This window comes from Mesocricetus auratus, unplaced genomic scaffold (genome assembly GCF_017639785.1).
Source record: "Mesocricetus auratus isolate SY011 unplaced genomic scaffold, BCM_Maur_2.0 Super-Scaffold_100676, whole genome shotgun sequence".
Taxonomy (NCBI): Eukaryota; Metazoa; Chordata; class Mammalia; order Rodentia; family Cricetidae; genus Mesocricetus; species Mesocricetus auratus.
The window spans coordinates 179,365,383-179,381,609 of record NW_024429266.1 but is presented as its reverse complement, the minus strand read 5'-3'; the positions used below and the strand labels follow the sequence as shown (position 1 = coordinate 179,381,609).

The 16,227-nt window shown below is 49.5% G+C and overlaps 1 protein-coding gene and 1 long non-coding RNA gene across 3 annotated transcripts in view; one reads left to right on the top strand and one right to left on the bottom strand.

Annotated features, from left to right (window-relative positions):
- Positions 1 to 16,227, bottom strand: part of Cacna2d4 (calcium voltage-gated channel auxiliary subunit alpha2delta 4) — a 100,521-nt gene that overhangs the window by 62,827 nt on the left and 21,467 nt on the right. Inside the window, exons 7-18 of one of the 2 annotated variants that reach the window (XM_005066068.4) lie at positions 14,801 to 14,861; positions 14,179 to 14,329; positions 12,609 to 12,683; positions 12,146 to 12,235; positions 11,929 to 12,042; positions 11,445 to 11,523; positions 10,448 to 10,581; positions 8,833 to 8,910; positions 8,079 to 8,159; positions 7,708 to 7,782; positions 4,324 to 4,410; positions 3,769 to 3,840 (exon numbers count right to left, since the gene is read on the bottom strand). In XM_005066068.4, the coding sequence (XP_005066125.2) occupies positions 3,769 to 3,840; positions 4,324 to 4,410; positions 7,708 to 7,782; positions 8,079 to 8,159; positions 8,833 to 8,910; positions 10,448 to 10,581; positions 11,445 to 11,523; positions 11,929 to 12,042; positions 12,146 to 12,235; positions 12,609 to 12,683; positions 14,179 to 14,329; positions 14,801 to 14,861 (1,097 nt within the window). The remainder of the gene's footprint in view (positions 1 to 3,768; positions 3,841 to 4,323; positions 4,411 to 7,707; positions 7,783 to 8,078; positions 8,160 to 8,832; positions 8,911 to 10,447; positions 10,582 to 11,444; positions 11,524 to 11,928; positions 12,043 to 12,145; positions 12,236 to 12,608; positions 12,684 to 14,178; positions 14,330 to 14,800; positions 14,862 to 16,227) is intronic. The other variant, XM_021224764.2, reaches the window with a different exon arrangement.
- Positions 10,063 to 12,063, top strand: LOC121136884. Its single transcript, XR_005874057.1, has 3 exons — positions 10,063 to 10,169; positions 11,459 to 11,505; positions 11,964 to 12,063. It is a non-coding gene; the product is annotated as an uncharacterized LOC121136884 (long non-coding RNA).

Here is a 16,227-nt window from a genome sequence, read left to right as displayed (position 1 = left end):
CCTCTTTTTTTAAGATTTATTTATTTATTACATATACAGTTCTGTCTACATGCCAGAATAGGGCACCAGATTGCATTGTAGGTGGTTGTGAGCCACCATGTGGTTGCTGGGAATTGAACTCAGGACCTCTGGAAGAGCAGTCAGTGCTCTTAACCTCTGAGCCATCTCTCCAGCTCCCACAGCAACTCTTATAAAGGAAAACATTTAATAGAGGCTGGTTTACAGTTTCAGAGTTTTAGTCCATTATCATCATGGTGGAAATATGGCACCATGCAGGCATACATCGTGCTGAAGAGGTAGCTAAGAGTTCTACATTTTGATCTGCAGGTAGCATAAGGAGACTATGTATTACACTAGGTGTAGCTTGAGTATATAAGACCTCAAAGCCCGCCTCCACAGTGACACACTTCAACAAGGCTATACCTACTCTAACAAGGCCACACCTCCTAATAGTGCCACTCCCTATAGGCCAAGAACTCAAACACATGAGTCTGTGGGGCCATGCTTATTCTAACACCACACTGATACAGACTTGATCATCTCAGACAATCATCGACCAAAAGAACAGTGCTGGAGTTTTCACAACTTACGTTACAGTTATAGTAACAAAGGCACCATGGTTAGCAGCACAAACACAGACATGGAGCAGAAGAGAGAATCTAGACATCAATCCACACAGCTACCTGATGTTTGACAAAGGCATCAAAACATACATTGGACAGACTTTAGCAAAGGGTGCTGAGGAAACCGGGTTTCTATATGCAAGTCAATGGAGTTAGGTTTGTGTAGGTCACCCTGCTCTAAAGTCAATGCAAACAAATCAGTACTTTTAGTGTAATATCTAAAACTCAGAAACTGCTGGAGGACACATCAGGGGGAACGCTTCAGGATACAGACACGGGGAACTTTCTAAAAAGGACTCCAACAGCATGGAAAAGAATCCTAAATACTGACAAATGGACCACATGGATTAAAAGATTTACACGGCAAAGGGAGAGACAGTCCACAGAATGGGGCAAATCTTTGCCAACTATAAATTAGATAGGGAATTAATATCTAGACCATGGGAAGAGCCACCTCTCTCCAAGAAAAAGAACCACAAACCCAAACGCTGGAATCTGTATACATTGCCAGTGGGAATGTAAACTTGTATAGTCACTATGGAGGTTGGTATGGTAGTTTCTCAAAACATGAAACAAGACTGCTGTATGACCCAGCCATGCCACCCTTGGGTGTATGCCTGAGGAATCTAAGTCAGTGGACCACAAGGGCACCCGTTCTTCTTTGCTTATTGCTGTTATGTTCATAGTAGCTAAGAAATGAGCCAGCCCAGATTTCTATCAACAGATGAATGACTTACACACACACACACACACACACACACACACACACACACACACACACACACACATGAATTTTGGAACTCCTTAAAGAAAAGTGAAATCATGACATTTACAGAAAAATGAAAGGAACTAGAGATCATGCTAAGTGAAATAAGTCAGACCAAGAAAGACAAATACTCTGTTTTCCCTCATGTGGGATCTAGGTTTAAAATGACATGTGGGTGGCTATATAAATGTGTATATTTATGTGTCTGTGTGCAAAGGTTATGAAACTTGGAAGGGAATCCTGAGGGGATGGGCAACATGGTAGAGGAGGGAGGGAAAAGAGGATCATGGAATACATGTGGTATGAAGCAGATGGGGAGGGTCATGGGCAAGGAAGGGAACTAGCCAGAAAGGACGGGATGGAACCAGAAAATATTATACTGAGTGAGGTAGCCCAGGCTCAGAAAGAAAAACAGTGTGTGTTTTCTCTCACATGTGGGTACTAGCTTCTAAATATATATGTATACAATTTATATGTGCACATACGTATATATAATTACATACTACATACATATATCATATATAGTATATGTATAACACACACATATATGTATGTACCTACATGGGAGCAAGTGTATACAGAGTCTAGGAAACCAGAAAGCGGCACCTGGAAGGAGAAAGGCGACTTCAAAGGAGAGAGGTAGAGAGGGTAATAGGACCCAAGAGTGGAAGGGAACCCTGAGTTGGGGGCAGGGAGATGGGGGAGGGAGAGTGGGGAGGATTAGTTAAACCAATGTAGGAAATGCCAAGAGGATGCCTGCTACTCCATAATCTAATTTTATAAAGTAAAGACATGTTTTTCCAGACACCTGGGGAGGTCTTTGAGATTGGCACTCTAAGCACACAGGTCTCAAAGGCCTGGAGTCTAGAATTTATGATTTTCCATGATCCTAGGCTAGTTTCTGGCTTCTCTGATGTCTCTATCTATAAGATGTAGGTAAGAAGAAACCTGCCTCCATAGGTTGGCTGAATAAATGGGCATCTGTGCTGTTCTCAGTTTCATGTCTGATAAATCTGGACTGCCATTATCGGTGGTGTCAGCAGTAGGAAGACAGGGTAGCCGTGTCCTAAGAAGTGAGTGTCACAGTTACCAGCGCCACCACCATCCTGCTTTCTGATGTGCGTATGTTTCAGGCAGCAATAAGCAAATTCCTCAGGCAGGAATAATTTTCCATAGAAGCTCAGACTGTTGTTCCTGGTTAGGCCTCTGCCTGGTGGCTTTGAGAAGGATGGAGATACCTTGAGATAACCCTGGGCCCTGGGAGAAAAGGGTGAACACACACTTCACCCACTGGGTGGGTCAGTGTGTTGGGCATAGCACAGATTTTCCGGCTGTTAAGTGGCCATGTGCACATTAGGTTTTTCATGCTAGGTTCAATGTCCTGGCACACTGTACCTTGACAGAGGCCATAGGGCATGTTGAAGGCACAGGGAAGGGGCCATGACTCTTTCGGTATGAGTTATCTCAGGTGACCTGACATTCCCGACATTCCCAGTGTGTCCGATGAGGCAGAGGTCCCACAGCAGTCCTGGTGGAGACCAATTTCCTGTCTAGAAGGGACACTGGCTGGCGCTTCTCAGCTGGGCCTCTGTGGAGAGCTGTGTGCAGGGAAGGACTCGGGTCTAGTTGCTGCAGGCAGATGCTATGTTCTTTGAGCAGAGGCAGGTGGGTAATGAAGGAGGTGGGATGGGTGGTTGCATGGGAGGAGGTGACATTTGTTAATATGTCAACAGATGATGTGACTTCAGAGGACTCATCAGAGTCTTTTAAGTGAGAAGATGAAATGGTCTTTTCAGATGACACCAGGTCTGAACAGATACTGGGGGTTTCTGGTTTTGATTCTCTGTAGTAAGGATATTTGCTTCCATTCTCTGTGTTTGGATAAAAATCAGCTATAGGGAGTAGTGAGTATTTCCAGCCTTTCCCCATGTGACATGCTTTAGCAGAGCTGATGGCAGTTTGCAAAAATAACTGTCCCCTTCTCCTTTTTTATCACAAACAACCAAAGGGCCAAATAGCAGGCAGCAGAGGAAGGACAGAAGAGCCGAGAGTGACTTGGGCAACCTCCATGCTCAGTGGTCTCTATAGGACAGAGCGTCACAGGCAGAGCGCTTTGAGTTGGAAGCCAGCCTGGTCTACAGAGTGACTTCCAGGACAGCCAGGGCTACACAGAGAAACCTTGTCTCAAAAAACCAAAGCCAAAACCAAAACCAACCGGCCAAGCAAACAAAAAAGAACAGAGTATCAATGAGATCAACGGCACAGTTCCTAGCCCTCGCCACCCTTCCTCTCTCCTCAGGCTCCCAAGGCCACAGTAAAATCCAAGTCCAGGCTCAGTGCTGTCTGCTGGGACCTCACGGGCAGTCTCTGCTTCCTTACCCCTTTGTCCAGTGGTACCTTCACGTCCATGGAGTGGGAACCTGTTTCCCCGTTGATCATGGCAGTTCTCAGCTTTAAGAGAAAGAAGCAGGAGTTGGTGCCTGCTCACCTGGAGCAGGGAGATTTGGGACTTTGACCATGTCTTAGGATCACTGGTGCTTCCCTTTTCCTCTGAGCAGAACTCTAGGAGGGAAGATGGACCTGGGCCTAGGTACCACTGGCTCTCAGTTCTGGGCTATCACTAAGGCAGTGTTCTGAGGGGACAGCTGCTCTGGGATACAGTGTTGTATTGCTGAGACATAGTTTCCTCTAGGATGTAGTATGGAATTTGGAAGCTAAGCACAACACTGAGACCATGCTGGGTAAGTACAATTCCAGCCTGTCTCAGCCATCCATGTGACTCAAGGGTCACAGCTGGGTATCTGGACTTGTTGAGAGGATTGAAGGCCCCAGAGCTGTCCAGCAGTGTCAGCATTCCCGCTGCACCCAGGGCTTGCCTGCTGGCTACAGGGCTAGCTGGGTGAGTAACTTCTCATCCCCCTTCTCCCCACTCACAGTTTCAGCTTGGTCCTCCCACTCCACTTCTGAGAGGTCCACACTGTTGTAGTTGGGTTTGGGTTTCAGCTTCTTGCCGTCTCTGTACTGGAGTGGGCCAGATGGGATGGAAAGGCAGGGTTAGCATCCACCCTGTTCCCTCTACTTTCAAATACCATCATAAAAAAATGAAAGCATCCCGTGATCTCCCAGGATATGGGGGTGCAAAGCTGCCACGACCAGTGTGTGCCACAGATGGCCTCCCAGCCTCCGGAGGGTTGCACAGTTCTCATGCCAGGGATCTCCCTGTTTTGTGAGACAGCTTGTCCCAGTTTGGACAGCTCTTATTACTAGGAAGTTCTCCCTCCTGTGGAGTTCAAACCTGCCTCCTCACCTTTACTTATTGTTGTCAGTTTTCTTCTGGAACCATCCAGAATATGTTCCCCCTGACAAGGCTTGGGATTGTCACTCCTAAGACTTGACTATCTCCAGCTAAACACTTCCAGTCTGAAAATCACTCAGCTCTCTGAAGATGCTCAACTGTCAATGTCTGAAAAGGGATCTGCCAGGGAAGAATTCAGTATTGCACACGGAGTCCGGCCAGGAGGTGAGAGGTGTGTTCTGTGGCCTGAAGCACATGCAGCTCTGACTGTTTCTGCTGGCTGCATGGATAGCTAGGCCAGCTTGGCAGCCCAGATGGCACCATTAGCCCGGCAAATCCCCTCGTGTTGTCATGTGGCACACGCCCACACGTGGGTGCTCAGTTTGCAGAGCGTCCACCCATTTCTCATACACTTCATCTTGTTAATCTCTGATGATCATTTTAGAATACTTTCTGAGCAATCATTTTCTCTTCCAGATTTTAAGGCATCTGCAGAAACATTTCGTCTTGAAGGATTTTTTTTAAATTGGTCAGATCCAAGGGCAGATCAACAGTACTTAATAACCACCTGGTCCAAAATTTGACACAGATCCATGAGCCAGTTCTCCGAGCAGCATTATTCTCTTGTTCTTTCTCCCTCTCACACGGTCTTATTTTCTTGTGCTCTCTCTCTCTCTCTCTCTCTCTCTCTCTCTCTCTCTCTCTCTCTCTCTCTCTCTCTCTCTCTCTCTATCTCTCTCTCTCTTTCTCTCTGACAGCATTGTTAGCTATAATTACGCCTGTGGTACTTCCCTTGTTTAGTTTGGTAAAGCCATCAGTAAAGAAAAGGAGAGTTTATCATCAGAGTACGTTAAAAATAGCACCATCTACTCCTGTAAACGTGTCCCCAGTAGTTGTTTGGGTGACTGGAGTCACTGCTGTTGAATATCTTGCTTCTGCTAGTTGTTTCATTTATTTGTGTTTTATTTTCTTCTGTCCTGATTAGAGTATGACTGTCACAATGCTGTCCTTATTCCCCTTGTCTTCTTGCCCATGGCCCACACAATGCTCTGCTCTCAGCCTCCTGACATCCACACTCACCAGCCAGTGCTGCCCTGCCCTCCTGTACCCGAGTGTTTCTCTGGCAGCATCCCAGTGCCATTTCCTAAGTCCTGACTGCACCCAACAGATTGTAGCCAGTTCTTAGCCTCTCAGAATAAACGTGTGATTTCATTTGGTTAGGGTATTGACACAGAAAGGCCCCCAGAATTCCTCTAAACATTTTTTAAAAGAACTTCTATTACTAGGAATATCTTCTGTTATTCTGATTTCTGAAATCATGTCTTTTGTTTTCCTGATAGCTCTTTCCTTACACAGTACATGGCACTAGCCTTACTGTGTCCTTTGGTAAGCAGTTGACTGCCATGTGCCTTCATGCATTTTCTTTTCTTAACTAGATATGTCCTTGTATTTATGGTACTATTACCAGTACAGTGCTATCAAGCACACAATAAGCACACAACAAGAATTGGCTGGTGAGAGCATTATTCCTGTGAGTTGCCTAAATGGATGCTGACAGGTGGGCTTTCTGGTCCATGCCACTTCATTCTCTCACTGTAAGTCATTTGTTAGTATCAGTCCCCCAAGACCCTGTTAGTTAAGATCACCCACTATGGGTTCAGATACATGCCTTGCCGAATCTGAATTGGGAAGACAGAGGGAATAGAACAATGTGAATTCTGAGCCCCACAATTTGCCTTAAGTGGCTTGGTCAAATGCCTTAGGGGATATTCAGTGTCACTTGAGCTAATTGGCATGTGCCTTGGTTCAGCTGGTCTCTCCAAATGACTCGTGGGGCAGAGAAGCACCCTCATAAATTCTGCTATTCAAGTTTGTCTTGGGTTCCTAAGAGAACTAAAGAGGAGTGGGTTTAAGACACCTCCAGGACTTTAGCTCCCCGAGCCCCTCTAGCCATCATATAAGCTATGTGGCCATTGCTACTGTGGGCGGTGTTGATGCTCTGGAGGCAGAGTTTTCAGATACCGGGTGCTCAGGGGACTCAAGTGAAAATTCCCACAGCCCCTGGACAAAGTCAGAGGGCAACAGGGACCGTGGGCAGCATCAAAATCAAGCTCAGGGGGCCATTTGCTGCCCTTGAGAGAGGGTCTTGCTATTTTTGTTGTGAACTCATTGCTCACATTCCCTTCATGGCCCTCTGGGGTTCTGCCGGGCCATCTGTCAGGTTGTAGGAGGGATGGAGTCACTGGGACAGAGGGTCTGTGATAAATGTCTGCAATGATGAGGCTTTTAAAAAAGATTTATTTCTAACTAAGTGCATGTGTGTGTGTTTGGGTGTGGGTATGCACATGTGAATGCAGGTGTCCATGAAGGCTAGAGGTATCAACCCCCTGGGACTAGAGTTAAAGGGGGCTATGAGCTGGTTGAAAAGGGTTCTGGGAACTGAACATAGGTGCTTGTAACTGTGGAACCGTCTCTCCCTCATGGTTTGGACTCTTAAACAGCTCTCCAAGGCCTCTATATAGAAAGTTGGATTCTAGCATGGAATGGTTGGAAAATGGTGGAGTTTGGAGACAAAACCTAGTGAGTGGTTTAATGTCCTTAATGAGGGTTTTGGGACTGGAGTTTCTTTCTCATTTTACTGCCTGGGCAACAGGTTCACGCTGTCACATGTTCCCATCATGCTACGCCGCATGTACCCCACCACAGTATAAAGCAATAGGCACAACCAGCCATTGATTGAAATAATTCTTTCTTTATGGGATTTTGATCGCAGATGATCACTACAGTAATGGAAAGTTGACTGTCTTCAGGACTCCATTCTCCCAGCCCCAGCCTGCACTGCCTACTCTGTGGTGTGGTTTCATGTGTTTTTCCATGTACATCCTGCTAGATAATGAATAGTTAGAAAATGGGTATAATGATGCTTATTTTTTCTCTTTTACCACACAATGAATTTTTAACCATTTTTGTGAACTGTCCCCAACTCATATTGTTAGGCATTCAAGGCAAAGATCTGTACCTACCAAAGGTCGGAGGTCAGGGTGAGAGAGGATGTAGCCATTATTTGTGTTCAAAAAGGCATATCCGTGTACCCCAAGCTGCCAAAGTCAAGGGTTGAGGCATTAGATGTGTTGGATGGCTAGGTAGGGGAGGAGTTGGGGGCGGGCATGATGGAAGACAGCAGCTCCTATCAGTGGGTTAAATACAAATTGTACCAAACCACTGTTGTGCTTCCCCCATTGGTCTCCAGTGAAGCAGCCATGACTGAAGTCACAGAAATGACAAGCTCAAGCAAATCTCTCCTCCCTTTAAGCTGATTTCCTCAGATACCTTGTCACAACAATGGAAAGCTGTGGCTCCCCCACCTCCCTCCCAGGGTCCCACTCAGGCTCACCTTGTATCGGGGTGCAAGCTTCATGAGCTCTCTTAGGGTCACGTCAGAGCCCACTACACCCAGGAGAATGCCATGGGATCGCTGGAATAAAAAATACAAGGCTCAGGGAAACTGGGATTCTTATCCTAGACTCTTGGCCTCCCTAGAGGCTGGGAGAGGAAACATTTACTGATCTTCCTTTGTAGTTAGGTTATAGGTTGAATCCCCCAAACAAAAATGTAGACTGTCAGAGGAGGCCTCAGGGGCAAGCTGAGCTGTTAGGAAGATTAATGCCCTGTATTAATATTTAAGCAGTAACATTTAAATGAAATACAAAGCTAAGTGAAATATTAATGTTCGCACCAGAGGGTGAAACAGAAGGATCATAATTTATGCAGCTTCTCTAGCATAAGTGACTCATAAGGAAGTATTTTCTGATCAGACAGACTATGGGAAGCTCTGGAAATCCCTTCACTAGAGGCCTTCATGTGCAAGCCAGGGTCTGCCCACTCTGGCTAGTTAAGTGTGGTTAATCTGGAAGGCTATCAGGAGACCCCATAGCCTTCTGTCTTAAGAACAGAGTACGGGACAGCCTCCTGACCAGGCTGGGAGCTTTGGGAAAGCAGGGACTCTCAATCCCACAGTTGACCAGAAGGTTCTTGCATGGCTGGCCCAGGACTGGGTTTGGAAATCTGCATTCCACCCTGGCAGTCGGCTGTGAAGCTCAGTCCCGGGATCTAACCTAGGTGCTGAGGTATGGGGAGCAGTCACCCACCGTCTCGTTCTTTTTGCTGAAGACTGGCATGGCCACCGTGGTGAGGAGCATCAGGCTTTGTGCCTCTGAGGTGAAGAGCTGCTAGGAAGAAAGGGCAGAGATCAGAAGAGGAGTGAGCCCAGGGGGGCAAAAATCCTTTGCTCAGCAGCTTAACTAAGCAAGGCTTTATCTCTGTGACTGTCCTCACTTTCCCAGCCCTCCACTAGACTCATGTCTGGCTGCTGCCTAGGTGTGGCCACCACTATCTGAGGCCCAGCTTCATTCCACTGCATTTCAAGTTCTAGACTTTCTTCTGCCAGGTCCTCAGAATGACCTTAATACTCCCATGTGTGAGGTACAGGGGGCACACCCCAGGCTGGGGGTGGAGGGCATGGATGGATGTGAGGTACAGGGGGCACACCCCAGGCTGGGGGTGGAGGGCATGGATGCATGGAAGAGCGACTAGCAAGAAGGGACAGGTGTAAGCTTGCAATGTGGGGAAGTCAAGACAATACCAAAGCAGATCTTAGCCTCCCTTTTCTTGCCTTCCTTTTACCTCTCTTCCTACCTTTCCATTCTGGGACAGATGTCCTGTGGCCACCGACCACCTGGACAATAGAGGGTCACCTACCTAGACGGACAAGGTTCTCCCCTGTGGCCTCGGCTCAAGGAGTGGCCGTCAGTGTGGGACAGATGCATCTCCTGGGCAATGTCTCAGGGAAGAGCCCACTAGGGCGGTCAGGTGCCCCTCTTACTATGAAGGGACTTTGGGATGGACTCCTGAGGCTTTTGTCCCCAGCTTGGCAAGATGGTTTATATCTACTGCTATATGCTAGAGTAAGTGTGCCCTTGTCCTTAGACACAGAACAGAGGAAGAAAGGCTGAAAGTGTGCCTTCTCAGACACCTCTGCCTCTTGGAAACCAGCATACGACTGAGTTCTGGTCAGTAAGAGGTAAGTAAGTGCATGAGCCAGGATGACCCCTGAGTAGTCCTTTTAAACAGCTAAGCACGGCCTGGCACCATCAGCGCTAGAGCCAGAAGGAGGGGGCTCAGCCTGGGGAGTGAAAATGGCAGCAGGAGGGAGCCTGGCTCCCGCATCCAGGAGCCTCATGGGCTCCGAGATGCCCACCACTAAAAGTCTAAGCATCTTCTCCACTTGGTCTTATCTAAGCCACTGGTGTCAGGCCCTAATCCTAGCCTGTATGTGTCATAAAGGCAGCTGGCTCATACAGGATGTGGTTTGGGGAAGAGACAGCAAGGTCTCCCTCATCCAAGCATCTCCTTTGACCTCCTGTCTTTGATGTTTCTCCCTGTGTAAGACTGCAATCAGGAAGCACCAGGATGAAGCTGCGGGATGGTGAGTCGTTGGTGTGAACGTTTTCTTCCCATGGCAGGTAGGAGAGGACATGAAGGGGGTAGTACAGAGCGAATACAGGGGTGGGGCATACTTAGTTATTTAGGCCTCTGGGGCAATTGGGCACAAAGCTGGTAGTGGGGTGAGGCCTGCTAGGGAAAGGAGGGCAGGGGCAGCTTCCACCACCCCCATGACTGCTCCTGTGGACACGCGGTATCGGCCTCCCCTGACCCACAAGTCACCTCCTGCTCCTTCCCTTCCCTCTGGGCCATCACGCTCACCCTGCTGTCCATGTACGCCTCTGTCCAGATGATGTCATGGTCGTGGTTGATGACCATGGGACGGCTGAGCACGTGTAGGTACTCCATCACGTTCTCCTGGGCATCGGCCAGTGTGGAGATCTGTGTGTAGTAGCCTGGAGAGGGCAAGGCTGCGTGATCAGAGGATGCGCAGGAGAGGCTCTGCTTGATCTCCGCACAGGGCCCACGCACACTTCCTGCTGCGGGGGGGGGGGGCTCCTAGCTGGGCCTCTCTACTTCCTGGTAGCCATGCCTTGTCCTCTAGCACAACACCAAGGCCTGCCCAGCTCCAGCTGTTCAGGGACCGCAGCAAGAGGGTGACTCTTGTCCTCCTGTGTCTAAAGCTCTTGGTTTCCCTCACCGCTCTTCTCCGCACCAAGAGTCTTGATCTTGGTGTAGCACACGCACATGCAAGGTGACCCTCTTCCCTCTGCTTTTGTCTTTGAACAGAGTCAGTGTCTTAATTTGCCACGGCGGGAGTGAAGGGCAGGGCAAAAGGGAGCTGACGCCAGAAACGTGGGTCCCTTCTTGCCTCCTGCTCTGTCTTCCGTGTTGCGTATTTGTACACAGCTTTATTTGAGGAACTGGTTCTCTTGTGTGTACCCTGGGCAAATGGCCTTTGGTTTGCATTTCAGATGACTATAAGCCTGGAGTCCCTGCGGGGGGGATAGACAGTCTCCTCCAGCTTCTCAGAAACCTGCTCTTGCTTTCTCCTAACAAGCAGGTATGGGGGGCAGGCTTGAATAGTGTGCTGCTCCCTTAAGAGGCCTGTATCCAGAGGCCTGTATCCTGAAGTGTTGCTATCCCGCCGACTGCAGGGTGCGCTCCCACAGTCACTCAGTGTGGACGGCAGGACGCTCTCCCACAGTCACTCAGTGTGGACGGCAGGGCGCTCTCCCACAGTCACTCAGTGTGGACCACAGGACGCTCCCCCACAGTAACTCAGTGTGGACGGTGGGGCACTCTCCCAGTCACTCACCTTTGTTGTTGCAGGCGATCCACTTCATGCGGTCAGCAAAAGTCACTTCTCTTCCAATAAGGTAAGTGAAAACTCGGACCTGTCATGAGAGATGGCCTCAGCAGCCGCAGGCTGCATCAGTGCCATCTGTGATGGGCTTAGATCTAGGGCCATGCGTGTTTCTCTTGTGGGTTTTCCAGTTGCACCCTCTTGGGTCAGAGAAAACCTGGAGGCCCCGGTGACAGCATGAACTGCCAGGGTCCTGGTGAGCATGGAACAGTTCTTATGTCTCCAAACCATGCTGCTCCTTTGCCCTGAAGCCTCATGCGTCCTTCCTCCGGGCCCAGGTTGCTGTAACTTTCAGACAGCCAGTTAGACTAGGCCTGAACTGGTGAACAGGTCTAATGGGAAAGACCTCTGAACATGGCGTTGTGGTGCATGGGAGAACTCTCCCTTAGTGTCGGGTGAGGCCCCCTTCCCCCTGCCTTGCGGCAGTGGGAGTTACCTTGCGGTCTGGCCAGTTATATTTCTCAAACACAGGCTCATAGTCTTCCACGGCCCCATCGGTGATCAGCATGATGGCCTGGTTGCAGAGACTTCCTTGTCTGGACTCTTGGAACTGAGGGAGCAGGGGTGAAGCTGTCACTATAGTAAACCTGTAGTTGCAACATGGTCTCCCTCCCTCTCCCTCCACCTTCCCAGGCCTTGCCAGCAGTCGGTACCTGATTCAGGATTTCGAAAGCCTCAATCAGGGCTTGACTCACAACACCCACGCCTTTGACCATTAGTTCATCCACCAACTGCTTGAAATGCTGTCGGGGTAAACGTGAGATGAGGCTTAGAGGACCAAGTGGACCCAGGAATCCTAACTGGGGAGAGTGCTTAGAAGTGTTGTCAGAGCAGCCAATCGCATCACTTGAGTCTGTGTTTCTCAAATGCCCAAAGAGAAACTAAGTTCGAATGACTTGGTGCCAATCTATGTCTCCTCCTAGAAGGCAGGGCCAAGGATGGGGCTAGCCAGAAGTGGACAGTCAAGGGTGACTTGGTTCCACCCCTATAGACAGGTGAATGACCATATACATGTATGCAAAGAGTGGCTTGATTTGCTCTTGTCAGGGGACATATAGAATCTTCACAGACCCTTCCCCCGCCCCCAGGCGAGCTTCGGTTGTGGTGGACACTCACCTCTCGGTTGTCTCGGTCTGCCTGGACGAGGATGCCTTTGAAGCAGGGCTCAATGTAGTGGACGTAGTCATTGTACTGCAAGCCACAGTAAAGAAGATAGAGAGAAAACAGATGTCTTACCCGGGCAGCTTGGCAGTACTGTCTTGGGGTGTCTGGATGGACCAAGTAGGGGATCTTGATTTAAAAACTGCTCCCCAAGTCCTGGTTCTGAAGTAAGGTGAACCTTCTGGGGTGTGCTAAGAACTGACACCCTGAGGGAATTCCTTGGGGCACACAGGCCAGCCAAGCCAATCTTCTGCCAATCCAAGAGTTTCCCTTGCATAGGTCCCTCCCCAGCCTGGGTAGGGGATTCCAAACTACTTTTATTGTTTATTTAATAGTTAGTTTCATTATGTAGCCCAGGCTAGCCTGGAATTGGAATCTCTTGACTCAGTGTCTAGAATGCTGAGCTAATAGGTGTGGGTCACCAAGCTACACTTGTACCCTAGCTCTTCGCATACATGGTCATTCAGCTATCCATAGGGGTGGGACCAGTGGGAAACACGAATTATTACTGACCCCCTTTTCTTAATCTTCCTGGTTGTTGGAACACACATTTCCAGGGTTCCTAACCTGTCTTCTACTTAAGTAAGAGGGAAGAGAGAGGACACAGTGGCTACACCATGGAAGAGCTGTGAGTGCACCGGGGAGTGCAGGACTCAGGCTTCTTCCTAGAAGTTTCTCTGGAGAAGTGGGGCGGACTGTGGGACGGAAGAGCTGCAGGCTTTGAGCGATAGTGCACTTCCCCTCCCCGGGAGAGTATGGAACCTGTTTCTGTGGCTATCTTGTAGGCACAGGCCCTGAGATGTGAGTGGGGGTCAATACAGGGGTGTGTGGTGGTTAGGAGTGCTGCCATGGGCAAGCTGAGCCTTGGGTAGCAGCTCCGGGTCTGGATCTCCCAGCATGATCACTCTGAAGCAAGACACCTTTGCCTAAAGCATGTCTCCACTGACAGCTAGAAATGGCAGCAACTATGCGGAACTATGCAGACTGATGAAGAATTTTGGACCAAATAGTCTTCAAAATGACACCCCAGGGTGGCTGTCAACTCTGCTTCCATGGAGCTGCAGTGGTCACCTGTTGGTTGGGTTTTTAAGTGCCCTCTGTCCCTCCTTTCTGCCTCTGTATCTGGGCTTAGGGGATGAGGAAAGTGAGAGGTCTAGAATCATAACAGATCAAGGGCTCAAGATCCCATCTGGCCTCCTGCGGACAGGGAGGCGTCAGCGCTGATACTGGTAGGAGCCCGTGGAGGGGCTGGCGGCACCGCTAGGGCCTGTGCCGACACTGATGGGGAATGTGGCCTCAGTGAGGGGTGTGCACAGTCACATGTCACCTTAGGTGTTTTGAGGGACCTCGTAAAGTCACCCCCAGGCAGACCACCGATGCTAGCTCAGAAGTCCCCAGTGTGGAGGGGAGTGTCCCCTCTGTGGTGGAAAGCACCATGACTGGAAACAAAGCCCTTCTGGTGCAGGAAAAGAGTATTTTTCCCAGAGCAGGTGAGAGCAGCTGCGGAACAGGAGATCACCATTACCGCAATGATATTCACGAAGTCATTTTCCCCCAAGGTGTCCAGAATGGTTGTGATGGTGTGCTTGGCGATAGCCATCCTCAGCCCCTTCATGCTTCCGCTCACGTCCACAAGAATCACTATGTCTTTGGGAGAGGTGGCCGCTTGTATATACCTTTAGCAGAAAGAAAGGTAAATGGGAGGGAGACCCAGGCTGGGACTGCCATCTGGCTGGGAGCCTCCCGTTGAATTTATTTGATCTGACCCATGAGTTCCCCCAAGTTTAGGCCAATGTCCCACCGGTCCTAGATTTCACTGTGTGCTGTAACTCCTGGGCACAGAGGTTACAGGGGTGGTGAGATTGGAAGTAATCAGGGTCCCAGAGGGCCTGGCAGCAGGATAGGAGGGAAGGAGAAGTCTCAGATAACTGCTCATCTACCAGGAAAAGGGTTTCAAGAGCAGAGCTGGAGATGGGCAGAGGGAATGAGGAGCGTAGCCAGCAAGTCTTCCTATTCTTGGGTTGAATTAAGTCACTGAAGCCCCTCCCTAAACTTTAGGGTAGAGGAGGGGCCAAGAAAGCCAGGCAAAGCCCACGGGCTGGAAGATAAATGCTGGGGTACAGTACCCCTCCTCTGGGAGCTCTTACCAGCCACGGTTTCTGCAGTCGAAGGCGATGACGCCGTTTTCATCAGGTTTCCACTTTATTCCTGGGGAAACAAAGGCTGCATCTCTCACCAGCTCGGTGAGCTGCCTGGTGCCCTGGCTATTGCTGGCTCCCAGAATGGCCATGACCCCCAGTATAGGTTCTGCTTCCAATACAGGGAACATGGTGAAGTCACTAAACTACACCTTGTATACTGAGGCAGCTGGCAAGGATGGAGGCCCCTTCTACAAAGAGAAACTGACCATCCAAACTGTCAGATCCTGGATAGAGACCCCCATATGCTGGGGCTCACTTGTGAGGCTAAACCCTATATTAGTGGAGGAAGAGCTGTGGGAGCCATCTGGCCATGGGCATAGCAGCCAGAATCGGGGCTCTGACCTGCTCTCACCCCGTTCAGGTGGCTCATTTACATGTGTGATCCCTCCTGGACTGAGAAAGGAAACGTTACTAAGTAATTTGATGTCAGGAACTCCTGGCACCAGGCAGAGTAGGTGCTCAACAGCTGTGTCCTGAATGAACTGAGAGCCTGAGAGACCTTGCTTGAACCCTAGCAGAATGCAGTCCGGTACCCTCCAGGACCCTGTTAGTTGGGATAAATGCACAGAAAACACCAGTGTGACCCACAAATCCTCTGCAGAGAAAGACCTTCGTAATCAGGGATAATGGGTACAAAATGAGCGAAAAGAACAGATGGGATTGTAATATATGCTATGCTGGGCCTAGATAAAGCTCCGTGGAAGAACCCAGCAGTCTAGCGGCTTCTGGTTTGAGAGCAGGTGGGATGGGGGAGGCTGAGGCTTCGGGGTCATCCCCCAAGTGAGAATGGAGTTCTAAGGGTGAGGGCGGGAATGGAGCAGCCCGAAGCTGAGGTCTTGAAGGAAGAAGGACAGGGGCAGAGGGCAGGCTTGACGCAGTGGGAATTGTGTGCGGCCTGGCTTTGACCTAGACCGCAGGTGACTGGAAGAGTGAAGCCTTCCTAAGGCCTCACTGACAGCAGTGAGGTCTCGGGAAGCTTGATCTTACAAGAGTGGAGAGGAGGAGCTGAGCTGGTCTTGGCCTGAATTAAAACCTTAGAAGAGGGCTTTAGCAGATTTGGACACCTTACCTTCAAGTTTAAATAATAAGGGAAATTCCCTCCCTCCCCTCCCCCACCCTCTTTTCTTCCTCCTCCCCAACTCTATCCCTCCTTCCCTCATTCACATGAAGATGACCAAAGCCACGAGAAGCAAATGTGAGAGGTGAGATCAAGGCCATTGGACTTTGCTTCCCGAGAGTTATAGAGGTGGAACTACCAAACACAAACACAGGCTGGGCATGTTACATCATGCAGACCTGACATGGCCCCAAGTGCTCCATGGTCCCTAGCTCATGGTGTCCTGAGGGGAATCTTGAAGTGGGGGCTTGATGGG